The sequence below is a fragment of the Alosa pseudoharengus genome, unplaced genomic scaffold, assembly GCF_046254945.1.
Source record: "Alosa pseudoharengus isolate Yale_2024_CS ecotype anadromous, Long Island Sound unplaced genomic scaffold, YU_APseudo_1.1 YU_APseudo_1.1_scf_13, whole genome shotgun sequence".
Lineage (NCBI taxonomy): Eukaryota > Metazoa > Chordata > Actinopteri > Clupeiformes > Clupeidae > Alosa > Alosa pseudoharengus.
Window position 1 is genome coordinate 9,446,374 of NW_027468598.1, and position 27,677 is coordinate 9,474,050.

The 27,677-nt window shown below is 45.4% G+C and overlaps 1 protein-coding gene across 2 annotated transcripts; it reads left to right on the top strand.

Annotated features, from left to right (window-relative positions):
* Positions 1-832: 832 nt before the first annotated feature.
* Positions 833-27,677, top strand: relt (RELT TNF receptor). 2 transcript variants are annotated; one of them, XM_076282005.1, is made up of 12 exons: positions 833-960; positions 11,769-11,843; positions 12,916-13,008; positions 13,419-13,600; positions 13,916-13,968; positions 14,153-14,425; positions 20,303-20,383; positions 20,502-20,580; positions 21,910-22,143; positions 22,489-22,654; positions 24,925-24,975; positions 26,102-27,677. In XM_076282005.1, the coding sequence occupies exons 2-11, from the start codon at positions 11,799-11,801 to the stop codon at positions 24,970-24,972; spliced, it is 1,254 nt and encodes a 417-aa protein (XP_076138120.1). In that variant the 5' UTR covers positions 833-960; positions 11,769-11,798; the 3' UTR covers positions 24,973-24,975; positions 26,102-27,677. The 2 variants fall into 2 exon arrangements, with proteins under 2 accessions (XP_076138120.1, XP_076138121.1); XM_076282006.1 differs by lacking the exon at positions 24,925-24,975.

Genomic DNA, 27,677 nt, shown 5'->3' on the forward strand with positions numbered 1-27,677 from the left:
GTTTTGGAATATCCAAGTTAAGTTGCCTATTGGTTTGACAGCTTGTTTGTTGCAATGATATCACTGCGTGTCAACACAATGCTCTCTATTTGTCTGGCAGTGTCTAATAGGCCAAGCATCCTTAGAAAGGGATCACAGGAGTGACCCAGTGAACTGGTCAGATGAAGATAAGGTCACGTGCGCTGCGCACTGCCTAATCTAAAGAAGCTTTCTCTTTGGCATGGCCCACACTGTAGAGGAGTCCTGAATTTACCCAGAATCCTACACATGTCATCTGCTGTGTCCTGAGCTAAGTCGCCCTTCCACGTCACAACCTTGTGAATACACAGAGGGACCCCCAAGACCAGCTGTAACCAGCAGCTGCCAAGGGCAACACTGAAAGACTGTTGAGAGGAACAGAGAGAGAGAGAGATAATAACACTGGCATGACCACAGCTGTTTATAGTTTCCAAACTATACATTCACTACATGGACAAAACACACATCTTGACACCTCAAGGGAATTTGCTGACAACTGAAGCACATAGGACGAATTCATCCTATGTGACAAACTTTATTTAGCTGTCTTTTCAGCACATCTTTAATAATTCATAAACCATGTGTTTCATTCGAAGCTGCTGACTAAAGCCCGTGACGCGACCGGATGATTCCGGCCCACCGGATGGCCCAGTGTCAACGCTCGCGCATGGTGATTTCCCCGCATTGACTCGTGAGTTCTGGCGAGGAGTGAAAGGGGGAGGGCTCGCGAGCCTCTCCCGTTTCAGGCTGTTGACGTAGCGCGCGCTGAACTAACCACTGAGTTGACTGTATTTAAATTTTGGATCACAAAGAGGGGACCTCGCGAGGGTACTTCCTACTGGCAGATTTTCTTTTACTATATATATAGTAAACATATTTTTAGGAGGAAAAAAACATGACTATATCCAGGCAATGATTTAACCCTTTCTATCAACCAATCAGGTAAGTTTTCGACTTGTTTTGTTTCACAGCGTTCTAATCTAGCGCATCGTTTTAGACTCGGGACATCTCGAGTTGGGTTTGTCTGTCCTTTAGCCATTAGGCTATTTGGAAAATACTTAACCTGTATCGATAAAATATCTATCAAACAGTTATCTCACTTTTCTATATTATTATATGGTCTTATTTTTGTTGTTTTAGATGCTTGTAGACTATGACTCGAAATATTAAGACTGGATAGGATGGTGTAGCCTAAATGCGCTGCGTCGCATTCTTTTTCAGGCAGCAACCAATTCTTCTGACTTTAATATATCTTTACTTGTAGCCTAAATTGTGTTTATGATAGTGCTGTACCATAATATATTTCCTAAGTCACACGAAGATGCTTGATCATATCTTAAGTTTAATTTGTCTAATGAGATTGACAACAAATAGTTGACTGCAGAAATCATGGGGAAGTTTGCGAATGGGATTGAGCATGAAGTTTTTAAAATGTGACACTCTTTGTCTATTCCTGAAACTTCCGCTACACCGGCTGCTGTAATAAAAGCATCATGTAGCCTAGAAGAGAAATAACGGTAGGCTAAATCTAACAAGTCCTTGTCCATTAATATCAAGTCCTAGTAGGCTATGTGGTGTTTAGCATATTACCATCAAAACTAATTTGCCTTGGCACATTTTGGCACCGGTTGGCAACATTTGACGTTAGAACGACTGCCACGTAGTCTGTCATTCTGTTAAGGATTAGTCTCCCTCGGATAGAGCAGGGTATGTTTTAGTGCACCTGGTGTCAACACACGGAAACTGACAGATTAGCTTTAGGCCTATTAACAATTTGCAGCAGATGCAGACGACTTTAAATGCGCATCACTCCCGCATTTCTCACTCGTATCGTATCTCGTATTTATTTACATTGTGTTTTTGGCTGTTGTGACTGTTAACGACAACGACCTGTTATCAATATTCTGCATGTCTCCCATGTGGCCAGTTTGTGCTTACTATAAAGTTATGCACTGCAGTGAGAAATGCGAGCGAAGGAGGTTGCGTTTACGCAACCAAGCACGTCACCTTCTTTGCTCATTGTGTGCATAGAAATTGCATTTATTTCAGATACTGAGCAAACATCGCCTACTCAATAGGGCGACATGCTCTGAAGCAGGTCTGCTGTAACATTATTACGTTGTTAATAAACCACCCAAGGCATGATGAACAGCACAATAACCACTGCTTCACTTCCTCTATGATTCAAGTCAGGGTTTGAGTGTCTGGTTGAACAGAGTAATAGAACCACGATTTGACAACATGGCAAACCAACCATGGCAAACCAATCTACCACTGGATATTGTTTGTAGATCCTCTCCTGAATCACTACTTTTTATACTTTTTAATTCATTGTCAAAACAATGGGTTGTAATGTGGTCAATGCAACACATTAAAAATAAATGACCGTTTAGTGACTTCCTTTCCATCCCACAGACAGGACATGTTTAGGTGAAACATAGTCAGAGATGCAGGAAATGATCTACCCCTAATCTTTTTGTACTTTAGTTTATGCACACTTTCCTCTAAACGGGTTGTTGGTCAGTCCCACTGTTATTAAAGTTCTCTCCTGTCATTAGACAGAGGTATGCAGAAACGATTCAGTTACATTTGAAATATCCCTGCCTTAATCTGCAGACATGCACAGCTGCTCATATATCATGTAATGCCATGCCTGTTTTGGGTGGCAATGTGGAGCCATGGACCACATTACATTTATTTCCGATATTGTGATCATTTGGATTTACAAAAATGTTTCATAGCCTTTGTTTTTCTCTGATAAAATAGCATAACATTTTTAGTAATGCCCTCTAATGCAGTGTTTCTCAAACTTTTTTTCTGGGGACCCACTTTTTAAAAATGACAGACTATCGCGACCCTACTCATGACTGTGGTAGTTAACAAACTAGATCCTAATAGAAAGCTGTTAGCTTTCCTAAGCTATATAAGTATACGCTAGGGTATTAGGCCCTACACAACATAAATTGTCACTATGCTAAAAATTGTCAAATTTATTGAAATAATGACAAGTTCTAAATATATCCTCTTCAACAGAGTTAAAATCAGCTGGTCCTGCAGATATAATAATAAATAAATAAATACATAATAACACACATATTTCTGTTTTCCAGCAACATATTAGGAAGCATAGGCCATTTTACAGCATTGTACAATATATTCAATGGAATACCAACATGCTGCATTAAATGGATCCATAATCCAGTCATACTGAGCACTGCTGGTTGGGAAATATTTTTGAAATAAACTTTGCAGAGATGTGATGTAGGCCTACTGTTTAACACATGGGATCACAAGAGTGGCTCCCGAATCAGACGTTTCAGCGATTTCGCTCAGAAATCTCAAAGGCATAATACTGTCGCGATCGAGGCGCCTGTCCCTCACGTTTTTTTGGTGAATGCAGTAATCTTATTTGCTAGGTGAGGTAGGTGCTTGTCTTCGCCTTGTAACTGGACATTTAACTCAAATGTATCGCTAAGATATATCAAATATATCGCTAAGATAGGCCAGCTTCGTCAAGAAATGTGCTTGCAGATTCAAACATGCGCTCTTCCTCCAAGAAGAGACAACTCGGAGCTCAAACACGCACGACAGCACTTTACCTCGGGAAAGCCACCTTGCCTCGCTGTGAAACAGCTCAGCCTTTTGGTCTGCTACCATCTCTTTGCAAAGTGCGGAGAATAGACGCGCTTTTAAGGGCCGGGTTTTGATGTTTGAACGTTCAAAATCTCATGTAGGTCGGGACTCGGGACTAAGCTGCCTTGACATGAGCGCTTCCCTATGAATAACACAGTGCGTCCATTGCGCATCGGGTGCTACCTGGGCCTAGGCTACAGATAAAAAAAAAAAAAAAACTCCTGTTTTTCACGTCAGTTCGCGCCCCACCTGGCATGTCCCCCCACAGTTTGAGAAACGCTGCTCTAATGTGAGTCACTCATCTGGGCTACATAGAGACTCATCAGTAAAGCCTCCTGTCCAGGTCTGACCATGGTTAGATTGGTGTGGGTCAAACTGTGGAATTCACTACAAACTCCATGCCTGTGGCACTTTTGGCTTTAGCTAACATTCCCAAGCAGACCATTGCTTCCATTGGTATCTCTCAGCAATCACACAAACACAGGAATGAAAAGTTCACTGCCATCATGAGATTTCATTTCAATTTCCTGTTCAACATGTTTAAATTGCATTTAGCTGTGATTATTCTGAGCTCACAAAGAAATAATCTAAATGACTTTGGAGTGCTCTCCAAAACATTTCCACACAATGTTCTTTTGTGGCTTTTCATAAATCAGAAAAAGATCAGAGGGCAGAATTGTGATGCTTGGCATTATGTGTTCCCATATTCTTGTCGTTGCCATTGGTTGACCTAGTGGTAAGAATACACTGGTAACATGCTCTCTGACCTCTGGCTTTGATAATGATCTTTGACCCTAAACCCTCCCAACAAGTGAACGTCTGTTATCTGCCCTTTTCCTATGGTTCTATAGTTAACACATACACCATGCACAAGTCTGCAAGACAATAACAAATGATGTTTGTTATGTATATATTTTATATATTTACATTACATTTGTATTGTCGATTTTTGTGTTTGTAAATGAACACTTGTGTCACTTTGGCACCTGTTCTCCTCTGCAGCCCCATCCAATAGTTGCTCCATCCACAGTCATGCACGTTCCAAGATAGGGAGTCCTTGGCATATTGATGGCAATATAATGGCTATTTGTATGTTGTGTCTGCTTTGCAGCATGTATTTTTGTGCTTACTTGTGTGCTTTCCAAAACAAGCTCATGCAACCTTATATTGATGTAGTTATTCTGAGAAACCCGTTGGAAAGCACACTTTCTGCTGCGTGTCCAGAATCTGTCAGGGTCACCCTCCTGCTCCAGTGCAGTCCAGGGATCTCAGACAGGGAGAAAAACACTGCTGCTGATGTTGCCCTGGACTCTTATCTGTAATTACAGTCAGGTACACAGCTCAACAACATCTAAGTCCTGTGTTTTGAATAGAGATGTTTGCACATTGAGCATAACCACAAGGAAAATGAAGGGATACAGTATTTGTTATGGTCACTCACAGCCACACATGCTGCTCTGAGTAGAGGAAGGTTGATACTTAAGAAGTGTCCAGCTGCTGTGCTTTCAGGTAGTCTCTATGATAGACACCTGAATCTTTCCGGTGCCGTTGTTGATTTAACATGCCACTGATAACTTTAACAGTAACATTAACACCAAATTGCATGTTATTTTTTCAACAATAGTTGTTCATTATTTGTCCATTCTGTCTGTAATCATATACCGATAGCTTTTTTTGTATTCCCAATGGCAGCATAGTATTTAATTATCTCTGTCCACTTAGGTCCTGCTGGGCTCCCACAGCGTCCTTCCTTGTAATATATGACTGGCAGCAGCCACAGACTGCTGCTGGAGCTATTGGTTTTCTTCCTTTGTCACATGACAAGGCCAGTTTTTGTGGCATGTCTCGTCCATCATTTAGCACAAAACATTGTGGGTAATTAAGCATTCTTGCAGAAGACGATAATTACAGATGTAGGCCAGTGAAAGTCAACCCAAGGAATTTGGGTGGCTATCCAAGGGGGCGAAGGTCACGCCCCCGCTCAAGACGGTTGGCTCCTACGCAAAGGTTCGATAACTTGCACCCACACAGCAAGAGGCTTGCTTCCTTTGTTAGAGTAAAGAACTTCAGAGGCATAAATTACAAACCTAGGCATATAGATTAAAAATACTCCTCACTTTAAGCTTACTTTGTCATCTGCCTTGCCAGATTGGTTTAACCAAATGGGTCTATTTGGAGTCCACATATGGCTACGGTTAACATTCCTATCATTACACATACCATACATCCTACCCAGGTGGAATTCCCCAGTGGGATCTGATTATTCCACGCTCCCTGAGAGGATATTTTATTCCATAGTTCCACTTTATGGCCTTGCTCAGAATTTTGTTTTTATCATTAACATTTAGCCTTCATCCTAAATCTAATCCAAGGCTTTACATACTGGTCATGACGGCATTACTGAAGGCATAGCACGTTGCAGAGACTCAGTGATGGTTTTCCAGCAGAGGTTTGGGACCCGAAGGCTATTGGAACATTTCTGTATAATGCATTACAGCCTTCCTTTTAATAATCAGCCAATTTTGCCTGGTTTCCATTATGAATCCAAATGTTCCTGAAAAACATGTTCTCTATCGTAAACCTTTATGATTTTGCCTTTGAGGTACCACAAACACATCAAAGGAGCTGGTCAACTTGGCTGAAGCAGTGTCTGTACCAGACAGTGTGCACCAACACAAGGGGAGTTCAGAGAGTCCACGGGCTCTGGTGTCCCTCTTCTTTCTGTCCACCTTTGTTTTCCGAAACGCCATTGATGCAAAACTGGTCTATCGGTGGTGATCCAGTTTAAAGCAGGTGAATGATGTCATCCTGTCAATCTTTCCAGTGGAATTGTACACCTATGTTAGCTTTGGCTACTGGTTCCACTTGCACACAGGGTGTCTGGTTAGTCTCATTTAGCCTGGCGTGTCTCTGTTGAGGGCCATGCATCATGTTGTCTGCAGCGGGCCGAGCACACGAGGCAATCCTAGGCGGGTAAACGTGTCAACCAGCAATGAGAAACTATTTCATCTAAATCAGCCAGCTCAGCATCTCTAAAATCCTGCCTTCAAAGTGTTGTGCAGCTGAGTGTGCTCACCCAGCCAGTGTCCCAGCCGGGCCTTATAAAGGCTGGTGCCACTCGGCTTGCTGCTCTGCTCCTCTCCGCTCCCTGTGGCTGCTGCCTCTTTTCTTCTTGTGTGGTTAGTCTCACACAGGAGGCTCCGCTGCGCTGTCAAATCATGACATCAAGCTCCTCAAATAAAGGCCTCAAGACACTGCAGCTGATGCCGCAGTGGATTGGGCTCAAGCATTTCCCTCTGTGTTACTGAAACCACACGCCACCAGTGATGTACACAGCTTTTAATTCTGTTTTTGCCTTTGAAGGCCCTCTTTTACTAGACCACGGGCAAACAAAAACGTGAGCTGGCCCTAAAAATACACCCTGTTTGTTTCATCCGTCATAGTTTTGGGTCATAACAAAGACAGAGGTGTTTGGTCAAGTTGGTGTAATTGGTACCTCAAACAAAGGCTTAAGGCTTAACACAGTAGTCAAAGCAGGCCTATGTCTATGTCCATCGCTGTTGTTTGTTTTGGACCATTTCTTCCCATGTGACTTTTCTGGACGCTATTGTCCATGTAAGACATATAAAAGAGCTGTGATGGGGCAGTGTCTTAACCCAGGCACCACAACCTGTCATTTGCCCTCTCTGTTGAGGGTTTATGTTTTATTATTTAGCATTTTTTGGGAGGTGTAAATGTTGCATTTCCTCCCTCCACACGACAAAAGTATGACGGCTGTCACCAGGCACATGCTTGGCAGAGAGCTCGACACTCGCTGGGTATGAAAAATGAGAATAAGGCGCAATAAAGGCTGACCGCAGTCAGCTGAACGAAAGATGGAGACACGAGGGATGGAGAGTCAGGCGGACGGAGGGCGAGATGCAGAAATCCGGCTTTGCGGAGGAGATCAGAACAAAACGTGCTGGCTGCTATTAAAATGTCCGGCTATTTTGGAGAAGCCATTGTGAAGCCTGGCAGAGGTTGAGACGATGGAGGGGGTGTTAGAACTACAGAGGGAGAGTGTGAGGAGGAGTATCACATGTGCGGCGGTTTCTAGTCTGTGTGGGATATGTCTGCAGTTCCAAACCAGAAAACCCAAACAAAGGGTTCCACATGAACTTCTCTCTTTTCTCTTCTCTAGTTTCTCTCTTTTTGGTGACAGGAGACATATCAGTCATAGTAGACTACACAGCAGATATGTGCTGTCTCCGTTCCACGGTCAACTTTGCATATTCAAATAGTCTCTCAGTTTTCTGGTCTTTTTTCCCATGTGAGAAGTGATGGGACTGGTCAGATGTATATGTCTGACAGTACTTGACCATCAAAAGCTCACTTTACAGGCTGACTGTGTTTTTACCGGTGCAGCTAGAGGCGATGAGTCGATAATGACATAGTTCCTATGACAAGGCCAGTTTGATTCTGGTTTGGTCCACTTAGCAACAATTGGATAAGATTGTAGCCGGAATTTAGTTTGGAGTCGGGCTCCAAACGCCACGGTAACAAAAGTGTAGCCAGGGCAACGTCTGAAGAAACTTAAGAACCTCTCCAATTTGTTGTTTGACAGATTCCAAAATAACCCGTCTTAATTCTAGGATATTCTGGGGTGTTTTTTTGTTTTTTTATTTATTTTATGCTCTTTTTTTCCAAGGCTTCCAAAAGCCACAAAATAAAGTTGACCGGCTCAGAGATAGAGCTGACTGAGCTGTAATTACTCTTTATGGTATTTTAATGAAGGGGCCAGATTTAACCCAAGCCTGCTAGACAGGAGGTACATGTTCTCAGATGCTGATCTGTAAAACGCAGCTGAAATGTGAATGACAAGCCAAGCAGCATTTGCCTATTTTTTTTCAATGGGATGTCGTACAGGAGGGGGGTTGGTGGACACTTCTCATTTTTCTATTCCCTGAAATTATACAAAGTGCACATTATTGCCCAGAGCCCTGTCATTTAAGCCTGAGGGCATGTTTTGTGCCCGTCGGCCAAAACCTTCAGCTCGTTTGTGTTATTTATTTATTTGCTCGGAGGGAAACAGCAGCGAGTGCGTCCAGCTGGCTCGTGCGTACGTATCAATCTGCCCCAGTTGATCCTGGCATGGCGCACAGCTCCGGAGGCTGGAATCCTCTCATTTGAGCTGGAATGTGTCAGGGTGTCCTCCAAACTTGTATAAAGTTATTGAGTTCTCGTGTGCGACGGCGAGTCGGCCGGTTGTCTTCCCAACACGGCGTGGGCGAAGCCGGCATCGCTCCTGCTCCGACTTCTGCTGCCGCCGCCGCCGCCTCCAATCCCGCTTCTCCGCCGAGGTCAACAGGACACCTGGCCAAGAAGCGCACCGCCCGAACACACCATGCATGCCATGCACACAGGCTCCGCTGACTCCATCCACACAAGCAGACCGCCCAGGCCATCGCTTTTACAGTCAGACAAAGGTGGATGGCTCTTGTAAGGCAGGTATTGCGGTCTTCAGGTGTATGATCTTCAGCTGTTCTAGTGCATGCTGCATGCCTGTGAGAGAGTTCACATGCTTGCTTTCACCACAGCTGGGTGGAGAAGTGGTTGTAATGTGCAGTGACTGTATGCGTTAGTGTGCATGTACCCTTGCTTTCGTGCCAAATGCATCAGTCAACATGTCCTCTGCACTTAAAATCTGAGGTCTGTGGTGGCGTGGAGAAGCCACACGCTCTGCGCTCCGGGCGCACAGAGAGTGACCAGTGCTCCACCCCAGCCCTATCTCCGGGTGGGTGTCTGCTGGGAGCGGACGGTGCACGAGTGGGCAGAGGAGGGGCCAGAGTCCCGCTGGAGGGACGGGGTGTGTCTGTGGTTTAGAGTGGTGCTATAAGGGATGCAAGGCTGTCTCAGGCAGGTACACTGCGGTTCTCCTCCTCGCGCTGAAGCCATCGCCTGCCTGCCTCCCTGCCTCGCTCTTGCCTCCGTGTCACGGAGCATCGCTTAGCATCCTCACTCTGTCGCCGGGGCAACCCCGTCATCATCCAACGCCGCGCTGGGGTAAGTGGAGCTCTCAGGTGACACCTGATTGCTTGATCTCTTCCTCATCCACGTCCTATCTAGGGGCACTCTGCAAACAGAGAGAAAGAGCTTAACTTACTCAGTCATTAGAGCATCTCTGACTTCGCTAGAGAAATGCCATGATTTAGAATGCGCCCCGAGGAGGCACATCAGTTTGGACCTGTTACATTCTGTTTGCATCTCATGAATCTTGAGCTGAGTCAGAGTGCGGTTGGAGTTTAATTACTCTGCTTGCTCTTCTAGTTGTTGTTTTTTTGTGCAGTGCAGCAAAGAAGCCGTTTACAGCAGGCTCTATAAATACTGCAGGATTTTGTGTTTTATGTACAGCATGTTTTAAATTATTTGCTCACGCTCTCAAAATCCTCATGTGCACTGGAGATGGTATCAGCAAAACTTCCTGTTGAGCTGATCAGTGTAAAAACAAAAATACCTGGCAGGTGGGATTTTATGTCAATTTTTACTGTGCTATATGTCACAGCATGTGGTATAGATTTATGTATATTCATAGACTTTTACAGAATCCTTTATTTTCATGTACCTTAGGATCACAGCGGTGGTCAGATTTTCCCCCAGTGATGTAAACAACACTTTTTTTTCAGAGCCACATTTTAATATTTCCACAGCCAATGAGTCTGGGCATGCATTCTCAGTTCTCATATTTCATCAGTATCAGTCATTTTGTAAACGGTATCAGTAACTTCTACAGATGCTCTCAGATTATAAACAAGCAATCTGTTAACAACAATCTTAAAGACTGAACTTGGATTTCAACAAGCTCAACTATCCAAGTTAGGTTTTGCACTTATTCTAATCATGATGTACATCCTGAATATTATACCCATGCCATGGCATATGGCCTGTCTATGTGTCCTTCAGGTTTTGTTTGTTGTGTGTGTGACACTGAGAGAGGAGCAGAGAGGGAAATGATGACAGCTGAGAGGGCAGCAGACTGTTAAGCGGGTCTGGTGTGGTGCATGTGGGCCAGATGTGGGCCAGAATCAGCTGCTCTGGGGGAGCAGGAGACAGAGGGAGCAGTGGGAAGCGAAGGTGTAAATACTATTCAGCCATGTGTGGGATAGAAATAGATTGGAATGCTTTGGCCCTTAGGCTCACTGTGCCCTCTTGCTCTATGAGACTGAGAGACAATTGCGCCTCCCCCCTCCTTCGTTCTCTCCGTTTCCCTCTCTCTCTCTTTCTCTCTTTCCCCTGTGAGAGTGTGATCAGCACAGCGTCATGGAGGTGATATTAACTGTGGAAATTCAGGTCAGTGGCTTACTGTTGACCGCACATAGCCTGTGCTCCTGCTGCCTTGTACAGAGTGGCTTTGGCTGAGCGGACACTTGATGAAGGGCAGAGTGGTGAGATAGAGTTGGGAGTTGGGTTTGGGAAGCTCTGGGTCTGGAAAAAGAGACGGAGAGAGAAGAGATGTCATTCTTCTCCTCTCCTCTCTATGCTCCTAGTCTTCACATTTTCATGCTTTACTCTACTTCTCTTTTTTACACATTTCTTTTCATTTCTTCTATTCCCTGCATCTGTCTGTCTGTCCACTCTGGTACAGTAATGTTGGCTTTATTGTGGCGCTTAAACAGTGCCCAAACAAAGAGCACAAATCCTTCTAAAAACCACTGGCCGACAGCTGCTGTAGCCAGAGGGTATTTTTATACCATTGTGGCCGCACCGCAACAAAACATGGACAAAACATGGAGTCAGTCATTTACAGGCAGTTATTAACAACAAACGCTGTTTACCTGTTTGGCTGTGTTGTTTTCCCACTGTTTGTGGTCAGGAGTGGTGTCAGGTAATGGCGTGTGATGAGAAGTTTTCCAGAGAGGTGGTTGTAGTCGTGCCAGGACAGAGGGGGAAGGAGAACTTTTATGTCCTTAAGTCAGTGGTGTGTTTTATCATGCCTTCCCGTTTTAATTACTGAGTGTGTCCTCAACTCACCTCATATTTTTCTCTTTCCCTCTCTGTCTCTGTCTTTCTCTCTCTCTCTCTCTCTCTCTCTCTCTGTTTTTCTCTCTCTGCTGTTCTCTCTCTGCTGTTTTGTTTCACAGATCATATGTTTATAGAAGAATATATTGAAGATGATGATGAACCACCTCTGCTGCTCAGCTCCTTTCCTTTTTATCGTAAGTCCCTTTCTATGTGTCTTTGTGAGTGTGTGTGTGTGTGTGTGTGTGTGTGTGCGTGTGCCTGCGTCTGCGTGTGCGCGTGCGTGTGTGCTTACAACAGGAGTAATTATCAGTTGTGATGAATGAGGGACTGCAGATTGGCCGAGGTCTCTGGCACCAGGGGGGCACATCACTCCCTACAACAGTAACAGCAGTAGCAGCATCCCTGTCTATCTGCCACCCTCCCCCTCCCTTACTCTCTCATTTATATTCATTTAGAAACAGTAGTGAGGTTCTAATGAAACCACAGTCTACTGTAGCTTTCCTGAATTACACTCTTTTACGGAAACCTACGTTTGAGTCATTCCATCAGGAGTGTCACACAACCCCTTGAGATTCACTGAAACAACCCAATCCTTTAAAAAAAAAGCCACAAAGCAGGGACTGTGCAAACAGTGTGGTCTGCTCTCAAATATCTGCAGCTATGTGTGAGTTCAGGAAGATGAAAGAGCCTGAATGTGAAACGAATGCGAGGGTTTGACGCAGTGGAGCTGTTGCTGGCTGCTGCGACTGGCCCGGGGGCTCCGAGCCAAGCCAATGTTCTGCTTTCATCCTGATAACGTTGTGCTGCAGACACCCCCCCCCCCTCCTTTCCTCTCCACATCTTCTCTCCTCCTCCTCTCCCTCTCAGCGCCCCCGGCCTCCCACCCCACCCCATCCCTCAGTCTAATGAGTCAGCAGTGGAGACGTGAGTAAGAGTGGAGGCCTGAGACGGGACGTGCCCCAGGAGCACATCCTCCAGGGCTGCCCTGACTGATGGGGGGGGGCTCAGAATCAATTCCAATCAACTTCCCGTCACCCAAGTCCTCAGGGATGTGTGGTGTGTGATGTTTGGATGGGTTTCAGTCTATGACTGCTTGTGTTGGTGACTGGAAGTGTGTGTGTGTGAGTTTGTGTGCTGTTATGTTGTGTTGTGAGGTTTGTGGCATGTTTGAACATGTATCTGAAGATGCCTGTCAATGTCATTCATGGTAACCCTGAGTATGTGTGTGTGTGTGTGTGTGTGTGTGTGTGTGTGTTGTCCCATCAGCTGCTTGGTCTATGGGGGGTGCTGGCAGCACAGTGTGGCGAAGGCGAGGGCTGTGTGTGTCAGCAGTGTCCAGCAGGACAACAGCCCACCAAGGTGAGAGACACCACTGACCACCTTCCTCCAGAACCCCTCCTTCAACACACCAAAGTGAACAGACTCATAGCACTTCTGTGTTGACATTGTCCCAGCCATGTTCTCTGAGCAGTCACGCCTATCTCTTTTCATGTATTGTCAGTGTTATGCAATGTCACCCCACTCTCTATTTGTCTTGTGTCCATGTTTTGCAAGGAGTTCATATGGATGGCTGTCTTTTAGTTTACTCTGAGTCTATATGCTGTACAATTGCATGAAACCAAATAGGGTATTTTAGAATGAGTAGCGAAAACTCTGTAGTCTCATGTTAACTTTAGGTTGATGTATTGGTCTTTATGTCTTTATTATGTGTAATTACATTTTTATTTCATGTCAGTCTTCTAAAGTATGTTTTCTTTTCTAATTATCAGGCTTGTGGGGAGGTTGAGGGGGCTGAGGTGGTGGGGTGCCAAGCCTGCCCGGCGGGCACCTTCTCCAACACCCACGATGCCAATCAGTGTCGCCCCCACAGCTCCTGTCAGCTCCTTCACCGCAAAGTGGTGGCTCTGGGCACCTCAGCCACGGACGCGGTGTGTGGAAGCTGCCTGCCTGGGTAAGAACCACTTTCACCCTGTGTGTGTGTGCGTGTGCGTGTGTGTGTTCATTCACTATTCACACGAGCTGTTACAGACCATGTGCACTCATCAGGGGAGAAATCATTTGCCCATTGTTAAAACACTTTACTACGGTGCCCATAAACCCTGCTCCCATCACCCCCAAATGTGCATATTTTTTTTTTTACACTTTATGGGCCTGTGCCTGTGTCTGGGGCTGGGGCTGATTGAGTGCAGCGGGTTCAGCGGGGAGTGGGTGAAATGAAATGTGCTCCTAGCATGTTTGTAATACCGGGTGGGTTTTTATGTTCCAGGTTCCACCCAGCCGCGGCCCAGAGGGCCTCCTCCCTGTACGCCTGTGTGAGGAGTGAGTATTAACTTTCCCTCTGTGTGTGTGTGTGGACTCAGTGTCTCATTTCCACTGTGGGCATGGAGTCCCGTTTGCCACTCTATAAGTTAATAGTGTATGATGTATAGTGTGTCAGGCTTGCCTCTCACCGCTCTCTCTCGTTTGTCTCTCTGACTTTCCCTCCTCGTCCTCGGCCCGGCAGAGTCTGGAGAGCGGCTGGTGCGGGTGCCTCGGACGGTGGGTAAGAGCTCCCCCCGGGGCTCGGGCTTGGCGGTGGCCAACGCCACCAACGTGCGCGGCGGCGGCGGGCCGGAGGAGAAGAGCGCGGAGTACGCCGTGTTCGCCCTGGTGCCCATCTTCTGCATCATGGGCCTGCTGGGCATCCTCATCTGCAACCTCCTGAAGAAGAAGGGCTACCGCTGCACCGCCGACAAGGAGGCCGGCAGCGAGGAGACGGCCACGCCCCAGAAGGAAGGTACGCGGTGTGCAGGCACACTCACAGGCACACACATGCACACACTCACACACTTAGGGTCACAGTGATCCATACATACAACATATACGTACATATATGCTTTTGTTCAAAATTCCAATCCGGGACTCTCTCTAGCGTGTTGTCAGTGAGAATAAGGACTAATTATATGCACTGACCACACCACTGGCCCCAGAACAGGCACCCAAAACCTAAACCCCTCACAGGTCCTACAACAGGCGTTCACAAAAACAACACTCCCACAGATCCTACAACAGGCGTTCACCAAAACGATACACCCACATGTCCCAAAACAGGCGAACTCAAAGAACGACAGGGTCTGCGTGGGAAAGCAGGGCAGGGTCTGTGTCTGGGGACAAAGCCGCAGTGCTCTAGAGCCACTCTACATACAGAAAATTCTAGACCTCAGGGGTGGGATAGATCCATGTGTGGTTAACCGAGATTACACTCGGATGGGTCTCTTCCTGATACACCCACGGTCTGAACCACAAGGCTCACGGAAAAAGAGGTATAGATTCCCTCTGGGTTGCGGAATAATATTATTCCCCTTTGTGACTGGACAGAGGGAGTAGGACAGCATGTACAATGAGTTTGGATCAGGTGAATGCCATTGTAAATTGCCAGTCACCAAGAGACGAGGGAGGCTCATTGTGTGATCCTGTGTTTCCACGGTGACATTTAGGTCTGCCAGCAGCAACAGCTGACTTCACTTCACGGTGTAAAGCTGTTAGGATCATGGTGAGCTTGTTGACATGTAAAAGTAAAAATAATAACAAGTCGTGCACCAAAACAGCTCCCATTTATAATTTGATACGTGTCAAATTATATTTACAAATTATATATTACAATCTACATTTCTTCAGATTGCTTTTTACTATACTGAACTGTAGTATGTCGCCAATGTTTGTTTTTGTTGGTGATGGTGTTACAAGTCAGATCACTATCTGTTGGGATCTAATGATGACGCCTGTGATTCAGTAGCGGCACATTCCATCCGCTTTCATCACCCCCAAAGTCATCCTACTCTTTAGTAACCGCCATGTTGTGAAATCAGACCCTCGCGACTAGGTAGGCCCCTCTCACTCCAGCCACCTCCTCTTCCCTTTACGCCCTCGTTGCGCAGTCCGCAACCCGACACCCCGTACGTCTCTACTTTCTCTGATCAATAATTCAATCAGGCTGTAGGGCCGTGTGTGGTCAGCGCTTAGGTGTTGTGATCTGGGGTTTCTGTGGTCAGACGGTTGGCATGCAGACAGTTTCTATGACGATACCAAGCATCATCTCATGCCACTGAAAGTCTATCCCAAATGCATCATTGGCATTTGGATTCACACCCCACAGCCTCCACATCAGACACTGTAACAATGTTGTGAGGGATAGGGTATCCCCTATTCACTAATAAACACAGAACCCCAAACCTACAGCACTAGGGTGCCAATGCAGTCCAAACTGGCTATGGATAAACTTAACAGCAGAGTCCTAATTTAGACTAGAGATATCAGTGCTTGCTCAGCCAAACCCACAGATAGCAGAGCGAGGGGGACTTGATATGATTTGCTGCATGGTTTGAATATTTATGTCTCTAGTGACTTTGGTGGAGTCAGGATAGCAGGCTCTAATGCCCTAATGTGGATTTGGAGGCTGTTGCGGTGCAGATGAGCAGGACCCGTGGGGTCTGCTGAGGCTGATGGAGAGGACAGAGCTCCCTCAGGACACTCAAGACACTCAGGATACTCAGGATACTCAGGACTCCGGGAGTGACTGGGCTGGGGGTTTGAGGCTCAGGACTCCGAGAGTGACTGGGCTGGGGGTTTGAGGCTCAGGACTCCGAGAGTGACTGGGCTGGGGGTTTGAGGCTCAGGACTCCGAGAGTGACTGGGCTGGGGGTTTGAGGCTCAGGACTCCGAGAGTGACTGGGCTGGGGTTAGCGTGTGGAGAGAGTCTGCAGTGCTCCCTGGTTAGTGCAGAGCTCTGTATGGAGGGGGCTGCAGCAGAGTAAGTGAGGAGATCTGAGAGGGGAGACAGAAACTGAGAATGCTGTGAGGTGAGGGAAGAGAACGTGTGGAGAAAGATGAGATCAAGAAATAAGAGCTGATGAAATGTCTAACGGTAGTCTATTATGGGATGTGAGCTGTAGGACGGGAGTACAGCAAATAAGTGTGGAAAATGAGAATGCAAATGGGTGGCAGAAAAGACCCAAACATCACTATAGACTTTTCCCTGACCCAGCACATAACACCTGTTATATTATCCATTAGCAAATGCCTGTTATCTTATGAACAGTGTTGTGCCAGTTCACAGCTTTTCTGAACTAGTTCAAGTTCAGTTCATACATGCTCAAAGTGAACAGTTCACGTTCAAAGTTCACAATTTTAATTCTGAACTAGTTCAAAGTTCAGTTCATTTTACTTTTTTCGGGAGATATTCAAATAAATACTTTTTTGACACTACGAGCTAGAAATCACTATACGTTCTTTGAACCCCCCAAGGTTGCGTACTCAGTCCCTTCCTGTACACACTTTACACAAATGACTGCCAGAGTTCACTACCCAACACCACTTACTACAAATATGCAGATGACACAGCCATAGTAGGACTACTTACAGACAACAGTTCCATCACAGCCTACCACCAGTCCATCACAGATTTTGCACTGTGGTGCTCTGATAACTACCTCCAACTCAACATTGACAAGACAAAAGAACTGGTCATTCATGCATCAAAATCACCCCCTGGACTCACTCACATCACCATACATGGCCAACCAGTTGCACAGGTCAGCACTTTCAAATATCTTGGTCTCACCATTGACAATAAGCTTAACTTCAATGAACATGTCACCATTACACAGAAACGTGCACAACAGAGACTGTATGCAATACGCAAACTAAGGTCACTGTATGTTGCCCCCCATCTCCTTCTGCTACTCTACAAAAGCATCATCCAACCCCTTCTACTCTACTGCTCCCCCTGTTTCTTCACCATACTAAATGTCACCAGCAAGAACAAACTCATTAAAATCTCACACTTAGCATCCAAGATAATACAGCTTCCCACCCCCAGCCTCACTGATGCAAATGACACAGCCACCACACGCCTTGCACGCACCATAGTAAGCAGCCCTGACCATCCCCTGAACCGTTTCTTCACCCTACTCCCATCTGGCCGCAGATACAGAGTCCTGGACTGGAAAAAAGCACACTTTAAGAAAAGTTTTATACCCTCAGCAATTACTGCACTAAACAAACTCCTGTGACAATAACCCATTCCCCCTATTCTTTTGTGTTTTATGTTGTCTGCACTGTCCACCTTTTTGCTTGTATGGTGTTGAGGAGGGAGGGAACTGGGGGGGGTGGGGGGGGTTATGTTATGTGTTATATGTTATATGTTATATGTATGAGGCTGTGTACATCCTGCATGGAATGTAACAATGACATGTGTGAAAAAGAATATCCTTATGGGACAATATAGACTCTATACTATACTATACTTTGAAGCTGCTCATTGTAGACATTTGCTCATGACACTGCAATTGTGGGTTTCTTACCAGGTGATGAAACTTGCAGCAGTACAGACAAGGTAGACCAGTTCTATACTTAGTGCAATGAAATCCAGCCCTCCGCGCTCTCGTCGTTGCCTGCTATGCGGCGTTGCTATGCCTACCCCGCTCTGCTGCAATTCATCACGGGTAACGTTGTGCGGAAGCCAGTATGCTATTCAACTATTCTCAGCCGGACACTACGTTGCCCGTAATGCATTGCGCACACAATGTCAAAACCATTTCTGTCTGGTGATACATGATTTAAGCGGCACCAGCGAGAATACAGGAGGGAGGAACTTTCTCTCGTTGCGTTTCAAAAGAGAAAACAGATGTCACTCAGTTTTCAATGGAAAACAAATTCCAACGTTCATTTACAGTGATGTCTGCCGTTCATGGCACATAATGTGAACTAATTCACGTTCAAGTTCTTTATTAAAAAATGTGTTGCGTTCAGTTCAACGTTCACGAAAAAATGAGCGTGTTCAATGAACGCGTTCTTTTGAACTCGTTCACGCACAACACTGCTTATGATCCTGTCATCCGAGAGACGAGTCTGATCACAGTCCTCCTGACAGCTCTCACATAGCAGCCATGTCCCTGGAGGGGATAGAGAGAACCCTGTGCTCTACCGTACTGCAGTCAGTCTTTACCGACACATGAAAGAGGCTCGAGCTTTCTCACAGCACCTTGTTTTGGGGCTTATGTAACTGTTCCAGTCTGACAACTTCTTACACTGGTGCTATCCTAAGAGGGGTTTTAAGGGAGACATCTTACCCTGGCATTTTTCCACATCCTCGTTCTGAAATGTCAGAGAGGTAGTTACACAATTGTAAAAGTGGCCCAGACTTAAAAAAGAAGTGTCCTCTATGCTCTAGTGTGGATCTTGCGATTAACTTGTGTTATAACCTGTCCTTAAAGGGGGCAAGCGGACCATATGCCCCAGATCAAAAACAATGTGGATGATTTGTTTTAAAACATGAAAGAAAAAGCATGAAAGTTAAATTTCTAAACTGGGGCTATTCTGATAAAGTGAGGCAATACATAGGCCTAGTCAACCACAACATCATCAGTATATGCATGTTGGTTTAGACTGGAAAGCCTGCAATTCCCTTTGGTGCATATCTTGTGTTTTGAGCATACCTGAAGATATTGTATAGTATTGTAATACTAATATAGTAGGGCAAAGAGTGAAATCGAAGGCTAACACTGTGTTTTTGTCTCAATGTTTGTTTCTGACTCTCGCAGCATGGAATTATGTTGCTGTGCTCATTTTTGCCAGTATGAAACTGAGCTGTACCAACATCAGTTTACATCAGCAAACTGATGGTTTCTGAAAGAGGGCCATAGATGCATGATGGGGCTTTGAGCATGATCAGTGCAGAGACCTCCAAACCCCAACCCCAGCCTCCACTGTAGGGATGCTGCTAGTCTTCAGGCACCCCACCCCTGCAACCTATGCCATACTACGGTCTACTTCAGGGCAGATATATTTGGATTGATTGGGCTGAAACTTAATTAGAGGCCTGTATTAAATGTAGCAATGTTCTGCCAGCTATTACCAAGTCCATTACCAAGATCGATGGTATGGCATTGGAATTGATTATAGCCCACTTAGTTGTCTGCATCCGCCAAGTAATATTAAGGCCCCAAGGAAAGGTTTCAGTATAGTGTAGCTGTCACTGTCAATGTAAAGAGGAAGTAGAGGCTTTTGCCATATATGGATTTTTTTTTTATTAGAGTAAAACCAAATGTGACAAAGTTGCATAATGACTGTGTGAACGCATGACTCTGTTCAGCGGTGTGCTTGTGTGAGTTCATGCCCACATTCAGATTTGATTTTGGTCGTGAAAATGGTCTCAAGGGGGACAATAGGTGCAGGGCAGGCACATTAGAATAACAATGCAGGGAGGGCTGCCGTTTCACAGTGTGTGTCACTGGCTGCACTCAGTGCAGCGGAGAGCTGAGTGAGCTATTCTTGGGCTCCCCATCTGCTCTGATCCGGTACTGTGAACCTGCACACAATGAGGCAGAGAGAACCTGATAGTGCAGGGCAGAACCGTCTCGGAACCGCTCTAGGCGCGTTTGAACGCGTCGCAGTCATAGAACCTGATCTCATGATGCTGCTGTATTATCTAGCCTGTCATGATCACTGATTTAATGTTCCCCTACGGTTTGCTCACAGAACAAAACTGCTTTCAAAAGCATGACCTAGAACCTTGAGAAATATGAAAACACATTAGAAACAAATCTAATCATGCCATCATTTTCCTGTGCCAGTTTTACTCATACGTCATCTGCTACACCTTCTCCATCTCCAGGTAACCCCTGCCCATATATTGTAGATGACCCTAATGAAGACACCATCAGTGTGCTGGTCCGCCTCATCACTGAGAAGAAAGGTAAGGTGTCTCTGCTGGCGGTGACTCTGGATCTGATTTGTTGCTCGTGGTGTCTGTCATGTCTGGTGCTCTGCTGGCTGAGATCTCATTAGTCCGTTTCATCTCGGTCTCCTTCCAGAAAATGCTGCTGCCTTGGAGGAGCTTCTGCTGGAGTATGAGAGCAAGCAGATGGCTGTCAACAAGGCCTCATCCATCAAGTGAGAGCACACACACACACACACACACACACACACGCACACACACACACACACATTGACACACACATGCATAATCACAGAGGTGTATGACATGTTCTCTAGGAGAGGTGCTATTCTGTGCAGGTGAAGTCAGGTAACCTGATATCTGTCTAGAACTGCATGTAGGTCACGTGTATAAGTGAGGTTAATGTTTCAAGCCATGGAAAGCATTCAAGACAATGACTGGCCTAAATGGCCTGAAATGTTGTCTGTGCCCTAGTTTTAAGAGACAAACCTGGCTCCTCCTAAAATTATGTCCAAGAAAAAATAATAGTGCCTTGTGCCATAGCTAATGATAGTTCTTGATGCGTATTGGCACTCTGCTGCCCTCTTATCAGGCAGTGAATTGAAGGAAATAGGACAAGGACATCTATCAAAGGAGATATGCTTTGACAGGCAGGAAACTGCTGACAAATTGGTGCAGACTGTACGCAGGATGTTCCTAACATTTTATTGCACTTGAAGGCTTTTCATAAAAAAAAAACTTTTGTGAAGCAAATAACAGGTACTGCGCTAGATGACCTACGCATGGGTAATCACGCAGTAGTGATTCAGCCATCAATCAGACTGGAGCATGATTCACTTTCTCTCTCACTGCACTTGACACACTTACTCTCTTCTACCCAGTAGCCTATCTGCAGCATGCATCATTGCAAACATGCCGCAGCTTGATCACACACACACACGCGCGCTCCGGTGGCACTGTGGAAAAATACTGTGCCAGCGCGTGCACATGTGGACTTTTTTTTTTGCTTCCCTCATCACTGTGCCCGTCAAAAGGGCCCGCTCTCGTTGGCTCTTAGTTCTAGAAATCTTTTAATGCCAGGCCCTTTCTGTGTGGCAGGCGAGGGTGGCAGCCGCATTCAGCTGACACGCGCCCATGGGCTCTTTCAGCCCCACACAATGGAACAATGAGCAGGGGGGTCGGGGTGGGGGCGGATCTGCGGCAGGAATCTAACCGTGTGCCATAGCGCTGTTACAGGTGGGACGGGGGTTTTATTCAGGGAGGTCGCAAGAATCACATACACTATTGCAGGTGACTGCAGAAGACTGCTTTGGTTATGAAACGGCAATTCATCAGCCGATTATTAATCTCTACCTGTCACATAGTAGTGTCAAGAGCACTCTTATTTTTGTTACTTTTGTTATTGTTATTTTTTATATTATAAAAATTTTATTTTTCATGAAGGAAAAGGAGAAAAAGTATTAAGATAATTTATGAACATGAGACAATGTTATAGCGCTTCCCTTCTTGCCGCACTCTTATCCTCTATGCTCCTTGTGTCTCAGGTTCCCCGGCCTTCCTCATCTAGCTCAGTTCCACTCGCTCCCGCGGCTGTGTCCCCACCAGCACCTGCACACCATCAACGGCCTGGCCCCGCGCTCGGGGACCTGCTGCTCGCGCTGCAGCCAGAAGAAGTGGCCCGAGCTGCTGCTGCCCATGCACATCGACACTCACAAGACCTCCAGCCCCACCGCCCGCACCCCGCTGCCCAGGGAGGTCACCATCCTCTCCGTGGGCAGGTGAGAGTGCGCTATAGCCTACACTGTGATGGTAATACAGGGCAACACTGCATGAGATAAGCAGAAGACTACTGTGTCCATAGATACTATTAAACTGTGTCCATATACTATTAAACTGTGTCCATATATACTATTAAACTGTGTTCATAGATACTAATAAACTGTGTCCATATACTATTAAACTTTGCAGCGTATAGTGTAGTTCACTGGCCATATTAAAGCTGGTAAACCATTCAAGTCATTTGTAGCAACTAACACATGAAACACCAAAGTCTTCAAGAAGAATTCCTGAAAAACGTTCTGGAAAAAGTATGCTTTTACTGGACCTCTTTGGCTCACGGACAGGTTCCAGGTGGCTCAGATCCCGGAGCAGAAGGGAGTCGCTATGGAGACGACCCAGGTGGAGTCCAGTGACACGGACTCGGTGGACACGTCTCACACGGAGCCCGCGGACGAGAAGTCCCTGCTGGGCCTGTCCTCTGCCTCTGTGTCCTCCAGAAGCAGACAGGAGGTGAGTCAACCAGCCCGCACCTGCATGCAGGACACACACACACACACACACACACACACACAGTCAGAGAAAATAGTGAGGAGCCAGGAACTGTGGCGCCGTTTTTGCTCTGTTTCTTCAATACTTTCATTCATCCCTCTCTGTAGCCATTCTTTACTCTCGTCCTTTCTTTTGTGTCTGTTTGTTTTGGTCTCAGTGTGTACTTTGTGATGTGTTCATATTTTCATATCTGTCCTACTTATGGCATCTCAATTGTCTTCATGCCATTCTTTCCCTTCTTATTCAGCCCCTCCCTATTGTCTGTATCCTAGATGTCGTTGGGCCTCAGGGCTGTACTGAACTTCAAAAAAAAAAATCTGTCTCGTTTTGATTGTAACTGAACAATTCATTGTTTGTGTGTGTGTGTGTGTGTGTATGAGAGAGAGAGAGAGAGAGAGAGAGAGAGAGACTCCATTCAACACATGAATGGTTAGTTGGGCCTCTAGTGCTATTTTCAGGGTTCTCAAGTCTCACGCAATGGGCATGAGACACACGCAATTCAACAAGTTCACACGCTCACACGCCACACCGTGCATTTCTCACGCAGAAATATTACTAGGGATGTTAAGGTATCTGCATAATTATTAGTGGAAGCGCAGGGATACGAGAGGATATCTCGCAGGGTTCAGAACTAGCGCACCACTCACCAGCCAAATAAAATTAAAAAAATAGCCACCTACCTCCAATCAAAAAAACCAATTGTTGTATCCGGGTAAAATTCCAAAATAGGATACCACGTTATGTTTGTGCGCTTATGTGGGGTTACATGTTTAAGATGTCAAAACTGTACCAACATTATTTTTATTCAGAAATTCAACTGTCTGTCATTTTGGTAAACCAGCCTTATGGCACTTTTAACAGTGTGTGTAAATCAGGCCTTTCTACAAACACTTGTAACACTGTAGGCCTAGCTTACTTTATGGCAAAATTATTTTCCTATTTATAAACTAAACTAAACTGTCGGTCATTAAGAAAACATAACGAAGTGTCGTTGTAGCTTTGTGTAACCCAGACATCAGCAACGTTCATTTTATGCAACCTATCACTCTCGTGGCTCCCTGTCGTCACGGCTGCAACTTTCGCACTCGTTTGTGCTTTTTAGCGGCGTGTTCATCAGGTCCCGGGACACCCGTCTGAGCCTCTATGGCTGGACCATGTCAACAATGAATGAAATTAGCTTATTATCAATGAGTGTTATCAATTTGAGCGAGTATTCTACACATACATTGTTTTCTAAAGATACAGGACTGCTACAGACAATGAGCTGCCAACCACCATAATGTAGCAACCCAAAATAATTAACTTGCTGTCTTTATAAAATATAAAAAATAAAAAGTTGGTCTCGGCATGCCCATTCTTGATCCAATGGTTCAGTGGCAATAGACTACTCAAGTGAATAAAGCAATTAGCCTAATAAATAAAATGTTTGTCTCACTCAGTACATATATCTCGTAAATTGGTGAGCCATAGAATATCCCACCGTCAAGATTATTATATTTGAAAATTCCAATCTATCCCACCTAAATATCAAAAGTTATTTCTACTGACATGCTTCCTGATGACATAAAAACACAAATGGTTTCCCCTTGATATAAAGGCTGACATAAGAGACATAAGCTATGCAAGATAGGTACAAATCCCAGACTGTCCTGAAAAATAAACAAAAACAAGAGGATGTATACAATGACAAATTCAACGTCTCAAAGTGTTAATGCTTCTTTCCAAAAATCTTACCAGAAGTTGTTATTTAAGGGGTTATTTTTAAAAAAAATTCTTCTGGGGGAGCATGCCCCCAGACCCAGAGCTAACTAAGCTGAGTTACCAACCTTTTGAAGTGGAGGGCCCATTTCACATCTAATAATTCGCCCATGTGTGCACACCTTTTGCTACATAGTGCGCAAGTTTTACACACTTATTTTAGTAAATGGTGCACTCATCTTAGTAAATAATGCACTTACTTTATTCAATTCTACACACAAGCGAAACATTTTTGTGAGTGAGTCCTCCCCCCCCCAAATCTCACTCCCAAGCTGAGCTCAAAACTTGAGAACCCTGTATTTTAGTATTGCGACATGAAACCAGTTTACCAAAAACCCTCCCATTGTCATCAAGGCCCAATGCCTCTGTCTGCTCTCTCCATTCCCCACCCTGTGGGTGTCACTCTTATGTCTTATGTGCCCCAGTGAACATGTCGCCTCTGACTGACACTTGGTGTATGATGGTAATTTCAGGAGCCGAGGCTGGTCATTAGGCTCGGGGAGAGCAGCCTGGCCATGTGACAGGTAAACATTTGTGTTTCACGCTAAGAGCTATCGCTGTCTCAACACTGACTCCAGGCTTACATTATAACCCATTAGCTAGTACTCTCTGCTTCTGCTAGCACTGACACTCTGCGGCTGGCTGGCTCTATGGGTGGGTGGCATTCAGGCACGCTAGCTGTCTCTCTGGGCCCAAGGCTGGTTGGCTCCTTGGTTTTCGGGATCAGGGCTTGAACACAGAGTCACTGAGTTCAGCATTGCGTCGATGAAATATTCAACAGCTCAAGTGTTCTGGGTTTGTGAGGAGGCGATGTTTGGTGTAGAGCAGGCAACACACGCACAAACATACAAACAACATACACACACAAATAAACAATAGCATAACAGTCCCCCACCTTTGTCTCTCTCTCTCTCTCTCTCTCTCTCTCTCTCTCTTTCTTTCTTTCTGTGCCCTCTGTCAGGTCTGTCTTTCTCTAACATTCTCTGTTTACATTAGCATACCCCATCCCCCTGACCAGAAGAGTAATGGGCATGTATCCATGTCACACACGCACATGCACACCCAAACATCCCCTCGCACATTCTTCCCATTCAGAACCTCCTGTCCTGTAATCTAGCACTGGCGTGGGGCAAAACGGTGTGCACTAAATTTAGAGTGTGTCACTATAACGCTGTGTCTCTGAATGTACAACCTTTTGAAATATTTGTCTTCATTGCATAACCTAAGGAGAGGGAGGGGGCATGAGACTCTTTCTGAGTAAACTCTCCTGAGGACCAGAGAGAACACAGGGGAGGTCTGCTAGCGCACGGCTAACCTCTGCTAACCTTTAATCCAGAGAGGTGTCATGGGGATATTTTTTCCTATGTTTCCGTATTCCCAGTCAGGGGTTCAGAGCTTCCTCTTAATCACCTATGGTGCAGGCAAAGTGCTAGCCTAATGTATTTTAGGGTTTGCTTCCTCTCCTGACTCCTGTCTCACTTAAGAGGAAGAGGAATCGCTGAGTCAGTATGAACTGCTGAGATGCACTCTGCTGCCCTCTACTGGTTCTTCACTAATATTGCTAACTTTTGGGAGATGGTAGTAAATGCAGTGAAATCCTTGTATGATCTCCTGCTTTAACTTGCTTCTCTTCTGTCTTTCTGTTTGTAGGTCCATGTGTAAAGTGAAAAGTGAAGTTGGGTGAAGATAATGACATCATCAGCAGACGCCAGAGGATGAACAGAGCTCGGGTCAGACTGCCTTTGAAGAAGAGAGGGGAGATTGATCCCCATGGCGATTCAGTCTGGAGAGCTGTGTATTTATTACATAAACTATTTGCTATCCTATCTTGGTTTTAAAAAGCAATACAACTCTGTTTTTAGAAGCAGACAAGGTAGAAGGAAAGAAAGTATTTTTCGTCTGTATAACTGTGCTTCCATATGACTCACCTTATCTGGTTGAAGTCAAGCCATGCAGTGCACATCAACATTATGAGGGCATGATGTACAAACTAACAGTGGCACACACACACACACACACACACACACACACACACACACTCACACACATACACACTGATACATATCACTGACCAACAACATATCACTGCATTACAGTACACTACAACTCAACTCTACATTGAGAGCATGAACATAACGAAGGCCTATGCTCTTCAAAGGATTGTTAACACCAAGTATTACTGGAGAGACCTAAACAAGTATGTGGGTGAAATCTTTAGTTATCTTGTTTAATCATTTGGAGAACAAGTGGTGTGGCTGAGCACAGAGATCCCTCTGATGCCACCAACACAATCCTGATCTTCTACTTCTAGGTTTCTTCTCACAACATGATACCCATACAGACATGAACAAGCCAACATTTACTGTCATAGATGCAACTTAGATTCTAGCTTTTAACTCTTTGGAATGGCTTTCAGTGCTAGAAGGCTGCTTGTTATTTGTTTTTCAGTTTTGCATCAGAATGACTGATTTTGATGCCAAAGCACTTATTTGAATGATTGTATATATGTATATGAGGGTGCAAATGGAAGGGGTAATTTTATACATTTTCACCAGCGCGAAGTGTGGTAGAGTACGGAAGCTAACAGGGTGACTTCAGCGTGGCATTACTTTTGCTGTGCCTCTTTTCTCATTCAGTTCGATTCATTCATATTTCCATAGGAATGGAATGCACTTGTATCCTTAGCTTTGTTCTGAAGGCCCGGACTTCCTTTTTCCTGGAAGTGTTCTCTCACACACGGCCCTTCTACACTATGAGAACACTTCCTCCTTTCCCAAAAGGACTGAGTCAGATGCCATTTCCCCTCGTTTGCTCAGGGTTCTTCGTGGTCGCCTGTGGTCTTCCCTGAAACTCACTGTCCCTCTCCTTAAGCAAGACACTACCACATTCCCACTATGAAATGTTTGAGAAGTTAGAAAAACATTTGGCAGATGGCTACGATCCCAGTCCTGTAGCTGCTACACGCTACTCATCTGAGCTAGTAGGTGAGAAGACCTGTGACGCTGCTCTCGCTGGGAATGTCTCTAACATCACATTGAGGATGTGTGTGAAGTCTCACACTTCACCTCCTGATTTCTGTTTTTCGCCCCAACCCTGCGGTCTGGGCTTCAGTTTTGTTTATCAGGCAACCCACAGGTGGCCTAATCTTACAGGTGCTTCACAAAGCTGGAGGTTGTTCCTCACAAGACCTCTTTCTCCTCAAACAGTAATCAGGGGTTGGAACGAC

Bases quoted from the DNA above. Each gene is read 5' to 3' on its own strand.
- relt (XM_076282005.1), top strand. From the start codon at position 11,799: ATGATGATGAACCACCTCTGCTGCTCAGCTCCTTTCCTTTTTATC. The intron at 13,601-13,915 runs GTAAGAACCACT...TTTATGTTCCAG, and splicing joins TGTGGAAGCTGCCTGCCTGG to GTTCCACCCAGCCGCGGCCC. The intron at 13,969-14,152 runs GTGAGTATTAAC...TCGGCCCGGCAG, and splicing joins CCTGTACGCCTGTGTGAGGA to AGTCTGGAGAGCGGCTGGTG.